The sequence below is a fragment of the Ovis canadensis genome, chromosome 5 (assembly GCF_042477335.2).
Source record: "Ovis canadensis isolate MfBH-ARS-UI-01 breed Bighorn chromosome 5, ARS-UI_OviCan_v2, whole genome shotgun sequence".
Lineage (NCBI taxonomy): Eukaryota > Metazoa > Chordata > Mammalia > Artiodactyla > Bovidae > Ovis > Ovis canadensis.
Window position 1 is genome coordinate 35,383,185 of NC_091249.1, and position 22,087 is coordinate 35,405,271.

General features: G+C 38.7%; 1 protein-coding gene across 1 annotated transcript in view; it reads left to right on the forward strand.

Moving 5' to 3' along the window:
- MEIKIN (meiotic kinetochore factor) overlaps positions 1-22,087 on the forward strand; it is a 123,537-nt gene that overhangs the window by 67,783 nt on the left and 33,667 nt on the right. The window contains exon 12 of the mRNA XM_069591595.1: positions 4,220-4,339. Coding sequence (XP_069447696.1) covers positions 4,220-4,339 — 120 coding nt within the window. The remainder of the gene's footprint in view (positions 1-4,219; positions 4,340-22,087) is intronic.

Genomic DNA, 22,087 nt, shown 5'->3' on the forward strand with positions numbered 1-22,087 from the left:
GCCATAAGGGTGGTGTCATCTGCATATCTGAGGTTATTGGTGTTTCTCCCAGCAATCTTGATTCCAGCTTGTGTTTCTTCCAGCCCAGTGTTTCTCATGATGTATTCTGCATAGAAGTTAAATAAGCAGGGTGACAATATACAGCCTTGATGAACTCCTTTTCCTGTTTGGAACCAGTCTGTTCTTCCATGTCCAGTTCTAACTATTGCTTCCTGACCTGCATACAGATTTCTCAAGAGGCAGGTTAGGTGGTCTGGTATTCCCATCTCTGTAAGAATTTTCCACAGTTTATTGTGATCCACACAGTCAAAGGCTTTGGCATAGTCAATAAAGCAGAAATAGATGTTTTTTTGGAACTCTCTTGCTTTCTTGATGATCCAGCAGATGTTGGCAATTTGATCTCTGGTTCCTCTGCCTTTTCTAAAACCAGCTTGAACATCAGGAAGTTCACAGTTCATGTACTGCTGAAGCCTGGCTTGGAGAATTTTGAGCATTACTTTACTAGCATGTGAGATGAGTGCAACTGTGCAGTAGTTTGAACATTGTTTGGCATTGCCTTTCTTTGGGACTGGAATGAAAACTGACCTTTTCCAGTCCTGTGGCCACTGCTGAGTTTTCCAAATTTGCTGGCATATTAAGTGCAGCACTTTCACAGCATCATCTTTCAGGATTTGAAGCAGCTCAACTGGAATTCCATCGCCTCCACTTGCTTTGTTCGTAGCGATGCTTTCCAAGGCCCACTTGACTTCACATTCCAGGATGTCTTGCTCTAGATTAGTGATCACACCATCATGATTATCTGGGTCGTGAAGATCTTTTTTGTACAGTTCTTCTGTGTATGTTTGCCACCTCTTCTTAATATCTTCTGCTTCTGTTAGGTCCCTACCATTTCTGTCCTTTATTGAGCCCATCTTTGCATGAAATGTTCCCTTGGTATCTCTAATTTTCTTGAAGAGATCTCTAGTCTTTCCCATTCTGTTCTTTTCCTCTATTTCTTTGCATTGATCGCTGAAGAAGGCTTTCTTATCCCTTCTTGCTATGCTTTGGAACTCTGCATTCAGATGCTTATATCTTTCCTTTTCTCCTTTGCTTCTCGCCTCTCTTTTCACAGCTATTTGTAAGGGCTCTCCCCCTTAGCAGTCACTTATCATTCCTCCCATCTCATCCTCTAGCTTCTAGAAGTTACTAATCTACTTTCTGTCTCTTTAAAGTTTGCTTATTGTGGCTGTTCCATATAAATTGTATCATATAGTATGTGGCTTTTTGTGTCTAATTGCTTTCACTTACCATAATATTTTTAAGATTCACCCATGTTACAGCATTTATCAGTATTTTGTTTATTTATGGCTGAATAACATCTCATATAAAGGTTATACCACATTTTATTTACTAATTCATCAGTTTATGGGTATTTGAATGTATAGCAGTGCTATGAGTGTTCATTGACAAGTCTTTGTGTGGATATATGTTTTCAGTTTTCTTGGGTGTATACCTAGAAGTAGAAGTTGAATTAATGGGTTACATGGTAACTGTACATTTAACATGTTTTTGTGATGGACTTTTAGAAACAGCTTTATTGAGGTTCAGTTCTCCTATTTAAAGTATAAAATGTTTTTTAGTATATACACAAATGTATACCATCATCACCCCAGTCAATTTAGAACATTTTTATCACCTCACAAAAAAAAAACCCATTCCTTTTAACCATTGCCATTTTCACTTTATTCTTCCATCCCACTATCTGATCCCAAGCAACCACTAATCCACTTTTTATTTCAATAGATTTCCTAGATATTTGTTCACATTTATGTGAATAAAATCATATGTAGCCTTTTGTGACTAACTTCTCTTAGTTTAGCATATTTTCAAGGTTAGTATATACCAGTACTTTCCTTTTTGTGGCCTAATAATAGTAATGTATTCATGGCCATTTGAGTTGTTTCTGCCTTTGAACTATTATTAATAGTGAGGAGCTATAAACATTCAGATACAACTTTTGTGTGGATGTGTGTTTTCATTTCTCTTGAGCATATAGCTAGAAGTAAAATTGCAGAGTTATATGGTGACTCTGTGGTTAATAATTAGAAGTTTGATAGACTGTTTTCCAAAATGGTTGAACAATTTTACATTCCCAGCAGCAGTAGGAGTGTCTTGATTGTCTGTATTCTTACCAACACTTACTATCATCCATCTTTTGGCATGTGAAGTAGTATCGCATTGTGATTTTGCAATAGAGCTTATTGGCCTTACATATACATATATCTTCTTCGGAGAAATGTCTACTCAGATTCTCTGCCATTTAAAGTTAGGCTATTAGTCTTTTTATTGTTGAGTTGTAAGTGTTATTTATATGTTCCAGATACTAGACCCTTATCAGATAAATAATTTTCAAATGTTTTCTCCCATTTTGTAGGTAAATATTTAGTGTCTTTTAATAAATGAAAATACTTTTGAGAGCATTTAATGGCTTGACATTTTAAGGTCTACATTTTTTTTCTTTTTTTATTGAATGAGTCTATTTGCCCTTTGGTTTATTCCATAGCTTGCTGCCACCAAATGAGTCATTTAGATTCCCCTCAATTCCAAGCTGTCATTCCTTGGCTGGCTTCCCTGAAAGGAGGCTAGTTAACTCAAGGGCTTCTAAGGATTTTCATTTTCTAGGGTCTCACTTTCAGGTGACCTTCTTAACACTGTTTCAAAATACACATTGATAGGTCTCAAGTTGTTCTGTCTCCCTACGAGGAAGAGGAGCTGGGCAAGGGCAGATGCCCCCAATCCCCACCCAGTCAGTCGATAATTCACTCTGGGCACTCATACATGTAGTATAGCCTAGGTTCAGGCCAGATATTACTCTAGTCAGATCTGGAGTGTCAACATGACAGAGCTTCTTGAAATCCAAAACTAAGGAGTATGGATCATGAATTTGGCTTTAAATATTTTGATTTTGATGTAGAAATATGTGGTAAGTTGAGAAACCTGATAATGATATGGGTATGGTGCTCTGGAACAAGGTAGAGATTTAAAAATCTCTAGTGTACAATGGTAGGCAAAAAGAAGGCAAAGGCAGAACACTGAGGAAGGCTAACAGTTAAGGGAAGATCAGGGAAATTAGTCCATGAGGCGTAGTTGCTGGGTAGGTGAATTTCATTTAGGGGGCTTCCCTGGTGGCTCAGAGGTTAAAGCATCTGCCTCCAATGCGGGAGACCCGGGTTCGATCCCTGGGTCAGGAAGATCCCCTGGAGAAGGAAATGGTAACCCACTCCAGTATTCTTGCCTGGAGCAGTTCAGTCACTCTGTCTTGTCCGACTCTTTGTGACCCCATGAACTGCAGCATGCCGGGCCTCCCTGTCCATCACCAGCTCCCGGAGTTTACCCAAACTCATGCCCATTGAGTCAGTGATGCCATCCAGCCATCTCATCCTGTTGTCCCCTTCTGCTCCTGACTTCAATCTTTTCCAACATCAGGGTCTTTTCAAATGAGTCAGGTCTTTGCATCAGGTGGCCAAAATACTGGAGTTTCAGCTTTAACATTTGTCCTTCCAATGAACACCCAGGACCAATTTCCCTTAGGATGGCCTGGTTGGATCTCCTTGCAGTCCAAGGGACTCTCAAGAGTCTTCTCCAACACCACAGTTCAAAAACATCAATTCTTCTGCTCTCAGCCCTCTTTATAGTCCAACTCTCACATCCATACATGACCACTGGAAGAACCATAGCCTTGACTAGACAGACCTTTGTTGACAAATGTCTCTGCTTTTTAATATGCTGTCTAGGTTGGTCATAATCTTCCTTCTGGGGAGTAAGTGTCTTTTAATTACATGGCTGCAGTTACCATCTGCAGTGATTTTGGAACCCCCAAAATAAAGTCTGTTACTGTTTCCACTGTTTTTGCATCTATTTGCCATGAAGTGATGGGACTACTTGATATGTATAAATTAAGTGATATTTTAGCAAATGAAAATTCTTATTTAAAAATAATTTTAAAGCTAAAGAACCTTGTATTATTCTTTATAGATTCATTTGTTCCCAGTTAAACATGCATCTTTTGAAGAGGTATTTCTAAATATCAGCAATTATATTAATTCAGATCAAATTATTCATATGTCAAGCTCACAAGAAAATCATTCAATTGAGAGAGTAATTCAACTTGTCCTTGGTTACTTAAAAATGATTGTTTTGCAGTATTGTACTTCTACAAGAGTAATGTATTCTCTTATAGATTGATTTGTCCTCAGTGCAAAAAGCATCTTTTGAAGAACTATTTCCAAATGTCAGCACTTATGTTAATTCAAATGAAATTGTTCCTGTGTCAACTTTGCAAGACAGTTCTTCAAATGAGGTAGTACTTTCAAATTTTCCTTCACTTACTAAAAGAAATAATTACTTTTATATTGGATACTTTGTATATGAGATACTTTAAGAGATCTGTAACTCAGTTGAGGCTAACATCATCTACATGTGGAGTCAGCTATCAGATATAATTCCAAATAAAGGATATTAGGCTGTCACTTTGCGTCATCAAGACCTAGGAATATAAAAAACCCAGAGGAAATAGTATTATCCTACTTGGATCCCAAACTCAGTATGTCTGTGCATAGAAATTGTTGACATCAACTTAGTTGTGTTAGCAAGAATATATGGAAGTACTAATAAAATTCATAACTCTTAAGAGCCATGGCCGGGGGGATGGGGGGATGGGAGTAAAGAGAGAGGATGACTGGAAAAAGAGAGGAGAACAGAAGAGAGAGAGGGGGAGAGAGAGAGAGAGAAAGAGACAGAAAAAAGGGAGAGAAGGCAGACAAGAGAGACAGAAAGAATAAGACAAGAAAAGGGCAGAGAGATGAAGAAATAAAAATGCAGAACTTAGGAATGGGTAGTAGTTTATTGTAGCTAGACCCCAGTGTGACCCTAAAGTGAAGATGGGGATGCAGATGGTGAGGAAAAAGCTAGAGATGAAATTGTAGAGATAAGGAGAGGCCAACATTAAAGATGGTCTTATAATCCTTGTTAAGGAATTTGGTGCTAAAGCTGAAAGTCCAGTACTTTGGCCACCTCATGCGAAGAGTTGACTCATTGGAAAAGACTCTGATGCTGGGAGGGATTGGGGGCAGGAGGAGAAGGGGATGACTGAGGATGAGATGGCTGGATGGCATCACTGACTTGATGGACGTGAGTCTGAGTGAACTCCAGGAGTTAGTGATGGACAGGGAGGCCTGGCGTGCTGCGATTCATGGGGTCGCAAGGAGTCGGACACGACTGAGCAACTGAACTGAACTGAACTGAACTGAAGGAATTTGGATTTTTTCTGGAGGGGCTGCTGGTAAGAACTTGTAAACAAGAGATATGAATGTTCTCGTATAAAGTTTATTTTGGCTCCCAGGGTGGAGAAAGGCTGAGACTAGAGGCAACTTGAAGGATAATCTTCCAGAGAAAGGAAGAATATAGGATAAGAGGCTTAAGGATATTAAAAAGGGTTTAAAATAGGAGTTTAGGGGAATGGAAGAACTAGGGAAACCCAAGATTATAGCCCATTGCTGAGAGCCTTTTTGAGACTGGGAACTCTTGCTTTAAAAAAAAATACTCTTTGTGAGCCATGATATAATTGATATACAATGAGCTACACATATTTAAAGTGTGCAATTTAAATTTCTTACATATATGAGCACCCTAGAAACCATCAGCAGAATCAAGATAGTGAAAATATTTATCACCAAAAGTTGACATTGGTATGGTGGTGGTTTAGTCACTAAGTCATATCTGACTCTTGTGACCCATAGATGGTAGCCAACCAGATTCCTCTGTTCATGGGATTTCCCAGGCAAGAATACTGGAGTGGTTTGCCATTTCTTTCTCCAGGGGATCTTCCCAACCCAGGGATCGAATCTGGGTCTCCTGTATTGCAGGCGGTCTCCTATATTGCATGCGTTTTCTTTACCAACTGAGCCACCAGGAAAGCCTGGTATTGATATACACAATCATATTTACAAAGCAGAAATAGAGACACAGGCATAGAGAACAAGCCTATGGATACCAAGGGGAAAAGAGAGGAATTGAGTGAATTGGGAATTTAGGATTCACATAGATATACTAGTGATGAAGAAGTGAAGTCTCTCAGTCGTGTCCAACTCTTTGCAACCCCATGGACTGTAGCTTACAAGGCTCCTCTGTCTGTTTAATTTTCCATGCAAGAGTACTGGAGTGGGTTGCCATTTCCTTCTCCAGGGGATCTTCCTGACCCAGGGATCAAACCTAGGTCTCCCACATTGCAGACAGATGCTTTACGTTCTGAGCCACCAGGGAAGCCCATACTAGTGATACCATATATAATAGATAACTAATGAGAACCTTCTGTATAGCCCAGGGAACTCTACTCAATGCTGTATGGTGATCTAAATGGGAAGAAAATCCAAAAAATGGAATATATCTATATATATAGCTGATTCACTTTGACGTACAGTAGACACTGACACAATATTATAAAGTGACTATACTCTAATAAAAGTTAAAAAAAAATGTTTTCCTGTATATAAAAAAGATTGTATATCTTTGTTATATAAAGATTGTATTCATCTTTGAAACCACCACCACAATCAAGATAGTGAAAATATTCATCTCCAGAAGTTTCCTCCTATAATATTACAGTTTCTTTCTTCATGCACCCCAAGCAACTACTTATCTAGTTACTGTCATAACAGATTGGATTTTGGAGTCCTTCAAGAAAGGAGAGTTTTTTTATTTTTAAGTCTGACTTCTTTCACTCAGCATAGCTATTTTGAGATTCAGCCATGTTGTTGAGTATATCAATCAGTTTCAGTTCAGTCGCTCAGTCGTATCTGACTCTTTGTGACCCCATGGACTGCAGCACGCCAGGCATCCCTGTCCATCACCAACTCCCAGTGTTTACTCAAGCTCATGTTCATTGAGTCAGTGATGCCATTCAACCATCTCATCCCTTGTTGTCCCCTTCTCCTCCCACCTTCAATCGTTCCCAGCATCAGGGTCTTTTCCAATGAGTCAGTTCTTCACATCAGGTGGCCAAAGGATTGGAGTTTCAGCTTCAGCATCAGTCCTTCCAATGAATATTCAGCAATGATTTCCTTTTGGATGGACTGGTTGGATCTCCTTGCTGTCCAGACTCTCAACAATCTTCTCCAACACCACAGTTCAAAAGCATCAATTCTTTGGCACTCAGCTTTCTTTATAGTCCAACTCGCATATCCATACATGACTATGGGAAAAACCATAGCCTTGACTAGATGGACCTTTGTTGGCAAAGTAATATATCTGCTTTTTAATATGCTGTCTAGGTTGGTCATAACTTTTCTTCCAAGGAGTAAGTGTCTTTTAATTTCATGGCTGCAGTCACCATCTGAAGTGATTGTGGACCCCAAATAATAAAGTCTGTCACTCTTTCCACTGTTTCCCCATCTATTTCCCATGAAGTGATGGGACTGGATGCCATGATCTTAGTTTTCTGAATGTTGAGTTTTAAGCCAACTTTTTCACTCTTGTCTTTCACTTTCATCAAAAGGCTGTTTAGTTTTTCTTCCCTGTCTGCCATAAGGGTGGTGTCATCTGCATATCTGAGGTTATTGATGTTTTTCCTGGCAATCTTGATTCCAGCTTGTGCTCATCCAGTCCAGCATTTCTCATGATGTACTCTGCATATGAGTTAAAGAAGCAGGGTGACAGTATACAACCTTTGTGTACTTCTTTCTCATTTTGGAACCAGTCTGTTGTTTCATGTCCAGTTTTAACTGTAGATTCTTGACCTACATACAGTTCTCAGGAACCAGGTCAGGTGATCTGGTATCCATTTCTTGAAGAATTTTCCACATTTTGTTGTGTATCAGTTTGTTGTGTTTGATTGTATGAATAGTTTGTTCCTTTTAATTGCTAAATACTTCATTGCATGGTATACCATAATTTATTTACCCATTCATCTATTTATGAACATTTAGATTATTTAGCCGCTGGGAACATTTCAGTGAAGTATTTGTATTAACAAAGAATCTCTCCATAATCAAACTTTAGTGAGGCTATCCTGAGCTCTCTTCTAAACTAGGCCTTGACCTTGGGCTTCCATGTCCATCCTTGAATATGATTTTAGCAAGAATTCTGCTCACCAGTTTACAGAAAGTCCTCCACCTCTGATACCTGATCATTCAGCCTTTAGCATGCTGGCATATTAAGTCTAATTCAGTTCCTGGACCCAGTTTCAATGAGTGTATTGATGGGAAGGGTTTTCCCACACTTAACAACAAGCAACCTCCAGGCACCAGCTGGGTATCCTAGAAAGTGAAAGTGAAAGTCGCTCAATTGTATCCTACTGTTTGTGGCCCCTTGGGCTATACAGTCCATGGAATTCTCCAGGCCAGAATATTGGAGTGGGCAGCCTTTCCCTTCTCCAGGGGATCTTCCCAACCCAAGGATTGAACCCAAGTCTTCTACATTGCTGTGGATGAAATTCAACCCAATTCTGACACTATCTATCCAGAAACAGCAACAGATTCCACAGGTAAAGGGCTCTGTCCTATAGGAACACCTTATACTTCAGACACCAATTCCAAGCCCAGGTTATTACCTGTGTTTCTGACAGGCTGGCTATAAATTGGAGGTTCCCATGACCTGTCTCCCGAGACTTCAGACTCCAGTCACAAGTCCTTTACTTCTAACTTACTGGCTGTAAATCAGAAGTTCCCACAACTCTCTCCTTGGGTTTGATTAATTGTCTATAGTGGCTCATAGAACTCAGAAAAACGTTTTACTCACTAAATTACTGGTTTATTTTAAAAGGATATGATTCAGGAACAGCCAGATAGACGAGGTGCGTAGAGCAAAGTATCGTGGAAGGGTGCAGAGGTTCCATGCTTTCTCTTGGAGTGCCATTCTCCCCAATCTCACCAACCAAGATGCTCTTTGAACCTTGTCCTTTTGGAATTTTATGGAGACTTCATTGCATAGTCATGATTGATTAAATCAGTGGTCATTGGTGATTCATTCAACCTCTAGCTACTCTCTCCTCCCTTATGAAAAGATGTTATGGTACGGGCCTGAAAGTCCCAATCCTCTAATTACATAGATGGTTTCCCTCACAACCAGCCCCTATCTTAACTATAGTTTGAAAGTCACTCTATTAATGTAACAAAAGACACCTCATTTCTCTTATCACCTAGGGAATTTCAGCTCTATGCCAGAAATGGGGGCAAAGATCAAATATATATTTCCTATCATAAATCATAGTATCTTAGATCAGTTTAGCAAGAATCACCTTACCTTTGATGTCTCTCCTCTTAGCAGTTTCCCCATCCTCTGGCGCTTTCATTGTTCATTGGCTTTAAATCCCTAGCTATCTTTGCTGTATTTGGAGTTGGACACAACCTCTCTCTGCTATTGCAATACCACTATTGCAAGTTTTGTATAAAACTTTCCTTATTGTTTTAGTAAGTGTTATAATACACACTCTTTTACACTATGGGTATAGATTTTCTTTCCTCTTGGATAAATACCTAAAAGTGGAAATTGCCAAGCTGTTTTCCAAGTAGTTATACCATCTTACATTTCTACTAGCAGTGTTTGAAACTTGTTTCTTTACATGTGACACTTAGTATGGCCAGTCTTTTAATCTGAACCATTCTAATAGATATGAAGTGATATCATAATGTGATTTTAATTTATATTTCCCTAAGGACTAATGATGTTAATCACTTTTTGATGTACTTATTTTGGAAAAGGAAATGGCAACCCACTCCAGTATTCTTTCCTGGAGAATCCCATGGACAGAGGTGCCTGGTGGGCTGCTGTCCATAGGGTTGCACAGAGTCGGACACAACTGAAGTGACTTAGCATGCATGCATGCATTGGAGAATGAAATGGCAACCCACTCCCATATTCTTGCCTGGAGAATCCCAGGGACAGAGGAACCTGGTGGGCTGCTGTCTGTGGGGTCACACAGAGTCGGACACGACTGAAGCGACATAGCAGGTACTTATTTGATATCTGCATATCCTTTTTGGTGATATATCTGTTCCAATATTTTGTCTATTTAAAAAATTATTTGATTTTCTCATTGTAGAATTTTTAGAGTTCTTTGTGTATTCTGGATGCAAATCCTTTATGAGATATATGCTTTGAAGAATATTCTTCCAGTGGGCGCCTTGTCTTTTCACACTATTTCTACCGTCTTCTTAAAAAAAAAAATACCTTAATGTAGTATATTTTACATATAATAAAACTTACCCACTTAAAGTTTTACAATTAAATGATTTTTTGTAAATTTAGAGAGTTTAAGCATCACCATATGTCAGTTTTAGAACATTTTTTTACCCACAATAAGATCCCTTATGCCCATTTACACTTAAGCCCCGTTCTCAGCCCCAGGCAAATACTGATCTACTTTATGTCTCTTGAGTTTCCTTTTCTGGGCATTTCATATAAGTAGAATCATATAATATGTAATTGCTTGTGAAACAGTTTGAAGAACATAAGTTTTTAACTTTGATGAAGTCCAACTTGTCACTTTGTTATTGGGATATGCCTTTGTTGTCATATCTGAGAAATCTTTGCCTAACCCAGGGTTACAAAGGTCTTCTGTGGTTTCTTCTAGAAGTTTCTTAAAGTTTTACATTTTTGTCTATGAGTTAATTTTATTAAATGATGTAAGATATGGATTCAAGTTCTTTTTTTTTTATATTGACATTCAATTATTCTAGCACCATTTATGAAAATGCTATCCTTTCTTCACTATATTGCCTTTGCCCCTTTGCTGACAAAAAGTTATCCATATATATGTATGGGTTTCTGTCTGGATTCTCTATATCATTTCATTCATCTACTTGTCTATCTTTATACCAGTACCATGCAGTATTGAATAATGTGACACTATAGTAATTCTTGATATCAGATAGTATTAGCTCTCTACTTTGTTATTCTTTTTCACTTGGTTTGGCTTTTAGGTCCTTTGCACTTGTATATGAATTTTAGGATCAGCTTGTCAATCTTTACAAAAAAACACAAGAAACTCTAATGGGATTTTGATTTGGATTGCGTTGAATCTATAGGTTAGTTTGAGGATAATTGACATCGTAACAAGACTGAGTTTCCTATCTTAAGAAAAAAGGGCATCTGTCCATTTTATTTAGGTCTTTTTTAATACCTTAAAATTTTTACTGTACAGGTCACTATTCCCACCTGATGTCATTATTTCTCACCTAATTTTAATATTTCATATTTTTATGCTATTAATTTCTATTTCTCACTATTCATTGCTAACATATAGAGATATACCTTTTTTTGTGTTTTTATTTTTATTTTTTTAAATTTTAATATCTTTAATTCTTACATGCGTTCCCAAACATGAACCCCCCTCCCACCTCCCTCCCCATAACATCTCTCTGGGTCATCCCCATGCACCAGCCCCAAGCATGCTGCAACCTGCATCAGACATAGACTGGCGATTCAATTCTTACATGATAGTATACATGTTAGAATGTCATTCTCCCAAATCATCCCACCCTCTCCCTCTCCCTCTGAGTCCAAAGGTCCGTTATACACATCTCTGTCTCTTTCCCTGTCTTGCGTACAGGGTCGTCATTGCCATCTTCCTAAATTCCATATATATGTGTTAGTATACTGTATTGGTGTTTTTCTTTCTGGCTTACTTCACTCTGTATAATCGGCTCCAGTGAGATATACCTTTTTAAAAAATGATTCCTTTTTTATTTTTTTAACTTTTTATTTTATATTGGGGTGTAGCCGATTAATAATGTTGTGATAGCTTCAAGTGAACAATGAAGGGACTCAGCCATACATACACATGTATCCATTCTCTCCCCAAATTCCCCTCCCATCCAACTGATTCCTTTTTAAAAAAAATTATGTATTTTTGTTTGCACTGGGTCTTTGTTGCTGCCCAGGTGTTTTCTAGTTGCAATGAGTGGTGTCTACTCTTTGTTGAAGTGCACATACTTCTCATCACAGAGACTTCTCTTCTCACAGACACAGGTCTTAGGGATGTGGGCTTCAGTAGCCGCAGCATGAGTCTCAGTAGTTGTGGCTTGCAGGCTCTAGAGCATGGTCTCAAAAATTGTGGCACATCGGCTTGAGTTGCTCTGTGCTCTGAGCACTGAGCTTGAGTTGCTCAGTTGCTCTGAGACATGTGGAATCTTCCTGGACCAGGGATTGAACCCCTGTCCCTTGCATTGGCAGGCAAATTCTTATCCACTGCACCACCGAGAAGTCCAATAAATATATCTTTTTGTTTGTTGATCTTTATATTAGTCTTCTTGGACTACCATAACAAAATACAATAGGAGGGGGATTAAACAACAGAAGTTTACTTTTTCAAAGTTTTAGAGGCCAGGAAGTCCACAACCAAAGTGCTGGCCTATTCATTTCCTGGTAGGGCTCTTTTCTTGTCTTGTAGGTGACCACCATCTTGCTATGACTTCACATGACCTTTTCTCTCCACGCAAAGAAAGAGAGGGCTCTGGTATTTCTTTCTTAAATGAGGGCACCAGATCTCTCAGATTGGGCCTAACCTTTATGAACTCATGTCATCCTCTCATAGACTCTATCTCCAAATACAATCTCATTGAAGGTTATGACTTGAACATATAAACTTTGGAGGGACACAAACACTCATTTCATGATAAAGATATTGTAAACTTGCTAATCTTAATTATTAGCTCTAGTAGTATTTCCCCCTAAAGTTTCTGTTTGACCATAGGCAATTACATCATCTGTAAATAAAAACAGTTGTACTTCTTCCTTTCCAATATGGATGCCTTTTGTTTTTTCTTACATAATTGCACTGATTCCATCCTCCTGTACAATGTTGAAAGAGAGCTGTAAGGAGAGCAGACATGCTTGCCTTGTTTCTGTATTTTGATGAAAAGCATTTAGTAGTTCACTCTTAAGTATGATATTATCTGTAGGTTTTCTGTATATTTTCTCTTAGTTTGGGGAAGTTACCTTCTATTCCTAATATGCTTGAGGAGTTTATCAGAAATAGATGCTAGATTTTGCCAAATATAGCTTTGTGTCTGTTAAGGTGATTGTAGGGTTTTTCTTGTTCAGTTTGTTAATATGGTGAATTGATGATTGCAAATTGAATATAATGTATTGATTAATGTTCTAGTGTTAAGCCAACTCTGCATCCTGAAGTAAACCCTATTTGGTTGTAATGTATTCTTCTTTTTATATATTGTTGGATTTGATTTGCTTCAATTTTTGCATCAGTGTTCATGATGGTCTGTAGTTTTCTCTTAAAGTGTATGCAGTGTTGCCTGGAAAACCCCATGGATGGAGGAGCCTGGTGGGCTGCAGTCCATGGGGTTATGAAAAGTCGGACAGGACTGAGCGACTTCACTTTCACTTTCACTTTCATGCCTTGGAGAAGGAAATGGCAACCCACTCCAGTGTTCTTGCCTGGAGAATCCCAGGGACGGCGGAGCCTGGTGGGCTGCCGTCTATGGGGTTACACAGAGTCGGACACGACTTAAGTGACTTAGCAGCAGCATTGAAATGTGTATATTATCATATGTGAAGTGGATTGCCGGTCCAGGTTCGATGCATGAGACAGGGCGCTCAGGACGGGTACACTGGGATGACCCTGGGGGATGGAATGGGGAAGGAGGTGGGAGAGGGATTCTGGATGGGGAACACATGTGTGCCTGTGGCTGATTCATGTGGATGTTTGGCGAAAACCACTACAATATTGTAAAGTAATTAGCTTCCAATTAAAATTAATTAATTAAAAAAATAAAGTGTATGTCTGGGTTTGGTGTCAGAGTAATGATTAAGCTCATAAAACAAGTTGGAAAGTATTTATTCCTCTTCAGTTTTCTGGAGAAAAGATAGTATTATTTCTGTCTTAAATTATTTTTGTTCGGCGGAATTCACTATTGAAGCCATATAGGCCTGGAATTTTCTTTGTTGTAAAGAAATGTTACAATTACTACCTTTTTCTGGAGGAGGGCATGGTTACCCACTCTAGTATTCTTGCCTGGAGAATCCCATGGACAGAAGAGCCTGGTGGGCTACAGTCCATATGGTCACAAAGGGTCAGACACGGCTAAAGCGACTTAGCATGTATAACCTCTTTAGGGCTATTCAACTTATCTCTTTCTTCTTGAGAAAACTTTGGTAGTTTGTGTATTTCAAGGAATTTGTCCATTTCCTGTAAATTTATTGTCAAATATTTATAATATTCTCCTATTATTCTTTAATATATGGGCATCTGTAGTGATATAATCTTTCTCATTCCTGGTATTGATAATTTATGTCTTCTCTCTCTTTTTTCTGAGCAATCTGGTTTCTGCTCTGATGTTATTTTTTTTAGTCTGTTTAGTTTAGGTTTAATTAGCTCTTCTCTTTTTACTTTTTTAAGATGAAAGCTGAGGTCATTGATATGAGACCTTTCTTCTTTTCTAATATAGTAGTTTTAATGCTGAGCTTGCCTGGTAGCTCAGCTGGTAAAGAATCCACCTGCAATGCAGGAGATCCCAGTTCAATTCCTGGATTGGGAAGATCCTCTGAAGAAGGGACAGGCTACCCACTCCAGTATTCATGGGCTTCCCTATGGCTCAAGCAGGAAAGGATCCACCTTTCAATGTGGGAGACCTGGGTTCGATCCCTGGGTTGAGAAGATTCCCTGGAGGAGGGCATGGCAACCCACTCCAGTGTTCTTGCCTGGAGAATCCCCATGGACAGAGGAGCCTGGCAGACTATAGTCCATGGGGTTGCAAAGAGTTGGACATGACTGAGTGACTAAGCACAGCACAGTTTACTTCAACTATACATTTACTTCAACTACTGCTCAGATGCATCCCACAAGTTTTGACACAATGTGTTTTCATTTTCATGCAGTTCAACTACTTCCCATTTTCCCTATGTATGTATTCTTTTATCCTCGGGCCATTTAAAAGTGTGCTATTATATAAGTATCTGAAAATTTTCCAGAGGTATTTCTGTTACAGATTTTAAATTTCATTCCATGGTGATCTGAGACTATACTTTATATGCCTAGATTCCTTTTAAATTTGTTGTTTTTGTTCAGTTGCTAAGTCATGTCCAACTCTGCCACCCCATGGACTGCAGCACATCAGGCTTCCCTGTCCTTCACCATTTCCCGGAATTTGCTCAAACTCATGTCCATTCAATCAGTGATGCCATACAACCATCTCATCCTCTGTCACCCGCTTCTCATTCTGCCCTCAATCCTTCCCAGCATCAGGGTCTTTTCCAATGAGTCAGCTCTTTGTATCAGGTGGCCACAGTATTGGAGCTTCTGTTTCAGCATCAGTCTTTTCAGTGAATATTCAGGGTTGATTTCCTTTAGGATTGACTGGTTTGATCTCCTTGTTGTTCAAGGGACTCTCAAGAATCTTTTCCAGCACCACAGTTCAAAAGCATCCATTTTTTGGTGCTTAGCCTCCTTTATGTACCAAATCTCACATCTGTACATGACTATTGGAAAAATCATACTTTGACTAGATGGACCTTTGTCAGCAAAGTGATGTCTCTGCTTTTTAATATACTGTATAGGTTTGTCATAGCTTTTCTTCCAAGGAGCAAGCATCTTTTAATTTCATGGCTGCAGTCTCCATCCACAGTGATTTTGGAGCCCAGAGAATGAAATCTGTCACTATTTCCATTTTTTCTCCATCTGTTTGCCATAAAGTGTTGAGATATGTTTTATAACCCATATGGTTTATTTTGGTGAATGTTCTGTGTATGTGAGAATCATGTGTATTCTGCTTTTGTTGGGTAAAGTGGTCTATGAATGTCAATCAGTTGGGTTGATTGGTAGTGATGTTCAAGTAGACTATATCCTTTGCCTACTTGGTCTATTGATTACTAAGAGATGTTGAAATCTCTTACTGTAATGGTAGATTTGTCTCTTTCTCCTTTTAGTCCTATCCTTTTTTGTTTCACATGTAAAATATGTGAATATTTTATATGTGAAAAATGTTTTATATATGAAACAAAACCTCTGTTACTAGATGTATAAACATTTGAGAGTGGTTAGGATTGTTATATCCTCTTGATTAATTCATCCTGTTTATCATGAAAGGTCTTATTTATCCCTGGTAATATTCTTTGCATAGAAATCTCCTTTGTCTGAAGTTAATATAGCTACTCTAGCTTTCTTTTGACTGTTGTTAACATGGTGTCTATTTTTGTATCTTTTTACTTTAAATTGTTTTTTAGAAAAGTTTTACTTTTATAGCAAAATTGAGAGGAAAATTCAGTGAACTCTCACATATTTGCTATTCCCACACATGCATAGCCATAATTATTATTAATATCATTCATCAGAACGTACATTTTAAAATCACGAATGAGCCCACATTAACATATCATAGTCATCCAAAGTCCATAGTTTAAATTAGACTTCATTCATGGTGTTGTATATTCTGTGGGTTTGGACAAAAGTATAAGAATATTGTAGGCATACATCAGAGGTATTGCAGGTTCAGTCCCAGACCACAGCAGTAAAGTGAATATCACAATAAAGTGAGTTACACAAATTTTTTGGTTTCATGGTGTATATAAAATTATGTTTATAATATACAGTAGTCATTTAAGTATGCAATAGCTTTCTGTGTGTGTTAGTTGCTCAGTTGTGTCCAAATCTTTGCGACCCCATGGACTGTAGCCCACCAGGCTCCTCTGTTCACAAAATTCTCCAGGCAAGCATATTGGAGTAGGTTGCCATTTCATCCTCCAGGGGATCTTCCTGACCCAAGGATCAAACCTGGGTCTCCCACACTGTGGGCAGATTCTTTACCATCTAAGCCACCAGGGAAGTCCCGCAATTGTTTTATGTATCTTAATTAAAAAGTTGTTCAGTCACTAAGTCACATCCAGCTCTTTGCAACCCCATGGACTGCAGCACACCAGTCTCTTCTGTCCTCCACTATTTTCCGGAGTTTGCTCAAATTCATGTCCATTTGTCAGTGATGATATCTAACCATCTCATCCTCTGCCACCTCCTCCTTTTGCCTTTAATCTTTCCCAACATCACACTCTTCTCCAATGAGTCAGCCTTTCACATCAGGTGGCCAAAATATTGGAGCGTCAGCTTCATCAACAGTCCTTCCAATGAATATTAAGGGTTCATTTCCTTTATTATTGACTAATTTGATCTCCTTGCAGTCTAAGAGACTCTCAAGAGTCTTCTCTAGTACCACAATTTGAAAGCATCAATTCTTTGGCATTCAGCTTTCTTTATGGTAATTCAACTCTCACATTTGTACAAGACTACTGGAAAAATCATAGCTTTCACTATACAGAACTTTGTCTACAAAGTGATATTTCTGCTTTTTAATATGTTGTCTAGGTTTGTCATAGCTTTCCTCCCAAGGAGCAAGCATCTTTGAATTTAATGGCTGCAAAAAGAATTTTATTGGCCAAAAATGACAAAACAATTGTAATAGTAACATCAATGGTCACTGATCACCATAACAAATATAATAATAATGAAAACATTTGAAAAATTTGTGAATTACCAAAATGTGACACACAGACATCATGTAAGCAAATGCTATTGGATAATGGTGCCAAAAGACTTGCTAAATAGAGGGTCACCACAAAACTTCAATTTGTAAAAAAAAATTTATATATAGTACTAGCAAAATGCAGTAAAGCAGGAAGCAATAAAACTAGGTATTCTGTAATTATAATATCAGAGATAATCATGATGGTGTGATCACTCACCTAGAGCCAGACATCCTGGAATGTGAAGTCAAGTGGGCCTTAGAAAGCATCACTACAAACAAAGCTAGTGGAGGTGATGGAATTCCAGTTGAGCTGTTTCAAATCCTAGAAGATAATGCTGTGAAAGTGCTGCACTCAGCATGCCAGCAGATTTGGAAAACTCAGCAGTGGCCATAGGACTGGAAAAGGTCAGTTTTCATTCCAATTCCAAAGAAAGGCAATGCCAAAGAATGCTCAAACTACCACACAATTGCACTCATCTCACACGCTAGTAAAGTAATGATCAAAATTCTCCAAGCCAGGCTTCAGCAATACATGAACCGTGAACTTCCAGATGTTCAAGCTGGTTTTAGAAAAGGCAGAGGAACCAGAGATCAAATTGCCAACATCCTCTGGATCATCGACAAAGCAAGAGAGTTCCAGAAAAACATCTATTTCTGCTTTACTGACTGTGCCAAAGCCTTTGACTGTGTGGATCACAATAAACTGTGGGAAATTCTGAAAGAGATGGGAATACCAGACCACCTGACCTGCCTCTTGAGAACCCTGTATGCAGGTCAGGAAGCAACAGTTAGAACTGGACATGGAACAACAGACTGGTTCCAAATAGGAAAAGGAGTACATCAAGGCTGTATGTCATCACCCTGCTTATTTAACTTCTATGCAGAATACATCATGAGAAGCGCTGGGCTGGAGGAAGCACAAGCTGGAATCAAGATTGCCAGGAAAAATATCAATAACCTCAGATATGCAGATGATACCACCCTTATGGCAGAAAGTGAAAAGGAACTAAAAAGCCTCTTGATGAAAGTGAAAGTGGAGAGTGAAAAAGTTGGCTTAAAGCTCAACATTCAGAAAACGAAGATCATGGCATCTGGTCCCATCACTTCATGGGAAATAGATGGGGAAACAGTGGAAACAGTGTCAGACTTTATTTTTTGGGGCTCCAAAATCACTGCAGATGGTGACTGCAGCCATGAAATTAAAAGATGCTTAGTCCTTGGAAGGAAAGTTATGAGCAACCTAGATAGCATATTCAAAAGCAGAGACATTACTTTGCCAACATAGGTCCATCTAGTCAAGGTTATAGTTTTTCCAGTGGTCATGTATGGATGTGAGAGTTGGACTGTGAGGAAAGCTGAGTGCTGAAGAATTGATGCTTTTGAGCTGTGGTGTTGGAGAAAACTCTTGAGAGTCCCTTGGACTGCAAGGAGATCCAACCAATCCATTCTGAAGGAGATCAACCCTGGGATTTCCTTGGAAGGAATGATGCTAAGGCTGAAACTCCAATACTTTGGCCACCTCATGTGAAGTGTTGACTCATTGGAAAAGACTCTGATGCTGGGAAGGATTGGGGGCAGGAGGATAAGGGGATGACAGAGGATGAGATGGCTGGATGGCATCACTGACTCGATGGATGTGAGTCTGAGTGAACTCCTGGAGTTGGTGATGGACAGGGAGGCCTGGCGTGCTGTGATTCATGGGGTCACAAAGAGTCGGACACGACTGAGCGACTGAGCGACTGAACTGAACTGAACTGATGGCTCCGTGGTAAAGAATCTGCCTGCTAATGCAAGAGACAGGTGTTCAACCCCTGGGTTGGGAAGATTCCCTGGAGAAGGAAATGGCATCCCACTCCAGTATTCTTGCCTGGGAAATCCCATGGACAGAGAGCCTGGCATGGCACAGTCCATGGGGTCGCAAAGAGTCAGACGTGATTTACTGACTAAACAATGGAGCATCACATTAACAGAGTTGTTGGACAAAACTGAGCAACTGAGCATGCATGCGTTAGGATTATACTGGCCTTGGAGAATAAGTTGGGAAGTGTCCCCTCTTTTTCTGTCCTCTAATAAAGATTGTAGAGGATTGGAATACTTTATTCCTTAAATGTTTGGTGTAATTCACCATTGAACTCATCTGGGCCTGATGCTTTCTGTTTTGGAAGGTTGTTACTTATAGATTCAATATCTTAAATAGATATAGGGCTATCCAGGTCATCTGTTTTTTCTCTTGTGCAATCATTGGAAGATTGTACCTTTCAAGAAACTGGTCCATTTCTTTTGAGTTATCAAATGTGTAGGCATAAAGTTGTTCACAGTATTCCTTTCTCATCATTTTAAATTTTGTGGGCTGTATTGTAGTTCTGTCTTCTCTTTCATTTTTGATAGTAATAATTTGTTTCATTTCTATTTTTTCCTCATTAGCCTATATAGCTTATCAATTTTATTGATCTTTCCAAAGAACTAGCTTTTTTTTTTTTTCTTTTTCTCTATTGCTTTTCTCTTTTCAATTTCACTGGGGTTTTTTTGCTTTAATTTTTATCTCTTTTCTTCTACTTACTTTGGACTTAATTTGGTCTTTTTTTCTTTCTATTTTTCTAGGTGGAAACATAGATTCTTTATTTTAGGTCTTTCTTCTTTTCTGATGTGAATATTTAATGCTATCAATTTCCCTCTAAGTACCACTTTTGCTGTATCCCTCAAATTTTGTGTTTTCATTTTCATTTAGTTCAAAATTGTTTAAAATAGATGTGAGATTTCTTCTTTGACCTGTGTGTTATTTATAAGTGTGTTATTTAATCTCTACGTATTTGAGAATTTTTCAGCTGTCTTTCTGTTACTGATTTCTGGATTCATTCCATTGTGGTCTGTTAGTACATACTATATGATTTCTATCATCTTAAACTTGTTAAAATATGTTTTCTTGCCTTGAATGTGATTTATCTTGGCAAATGTTCTACGTGAACTTGATAAAAATGTTTAACCTGCTGTTGTTGGATGAAATAATCTGTAGATGTTTATTGTATCCAGTTGATTAATGGTGCTATTGAGTTCAACTATGTCTTTACTGATTTTCTGCCTACTGGATCTATTTCTGAGAGAGGATTTTAATCACCAGGTACTATAGTGGATTTATCCATTTCTCCTTTCTGTTCTATCCATTTTTGCCTCATGTTGTTTGATCCTCTTTTGCTGGGTACATACACATTAAGATTTTTTACGTGTTAATGAAGAATTGACTTATTTATCTCAGGTAATGCCAGCTCAACATTCAGAAAACTAAGATCATGGCATCTGGTCCCATCACTTCATAGGAAATAGATGGGGAAACAATGGAAACAGTGTCAGACTTTATTTTTTGGGGCTCCAAAATCACTGCAGATGGTGATTGCAGCCATGAAATTAAAAGATGCTTACTCCTTGGAAGGAAAGTTATGACCAACCTAGATAGCATATTAAAAAGCAGAGACATTACTTTGCCAACATAGGTCCATCTAGTCAAGGCTATGGTCTTTCCTGTGGTCCTGTATGGATGTGAGAGTTGGACTGTGAAGAAAGCTGAGCGCTGAAGAATTGATGCTTTTGAAGTGTGGTGTTGGAGAAGACTCTTGAGAGTCCCTTGGACTGCAAGGAGATCCAACCAGTCCATTCTGAAGGAGATCAGTCCTGGGTGTTCATTGGAAGGACTGATGCTGAGGCTGAAACTCCAATACTTTGGCCACCTCATGTGAAGAGTTGACTCATTGGAAAAGACCTTGATGCTGGGAGGGATTGGGAGCAGGAGGCAAAGAGGATGACAGAGGATGAGATGGCTGGATGGCATCACCGACTTGATGGACATGAGTTTGGGTGAACTGGAGTTGGTGATGTACAGGGAGGCCTGGTGTGCTGTGATTCATGGGGTCCCAAAGAGTCAGACACAACTGAGCGACTGAACTGAACTGAACTGAATGCCTTACTCTAACCCTTATAACTTTCCTTACTTGAAGTCTTCTTTATCTGTATTAATATAAGTACTCCCACTTTATTTTGATTAGTGTTAGCATGTTATATCTTCCTCCATTTAATTTTTTTTAAATTTTGTTGGAGTATAGTTGATTTACAATGTTGTGTTATTGAATAGTTCCAGGTGCACAGCAAAGTGAATATGTTATACATATATCCACTCATTTTTAGATTCTTTTCCTATATTGGCCATTACAGAGTATTGAATAGAGTTCCCTGTTCTATACAGTAATCCTTATTAGTTATCTGTGTTATATATAGTAGTGTGTATATGTCAATCCCAGTCTTCTCTAGTGTGTTAGTTGCTCACTGGTGCCCGACCCCTGTAGTCCACCAAGCTCCTCTGTCCATGGGACTTTCCAGGCAAGGGTGCTGGAGTGGGTTGTTATTTCCTTCCCCAGGATATCTTCCTGACCTAGGGATTGAACCTGGGTCTTCTGCACTGCAGGCAGATTTACCAACTGAGCTATAAGGGAAGCCATTGTAACCATGTTTATTTTCTATAACTATATTTGTTTTATAGATAAGTTCATTTCTATTCTTTTTTAGATTCCACATATAAGTGAGATATCATATTT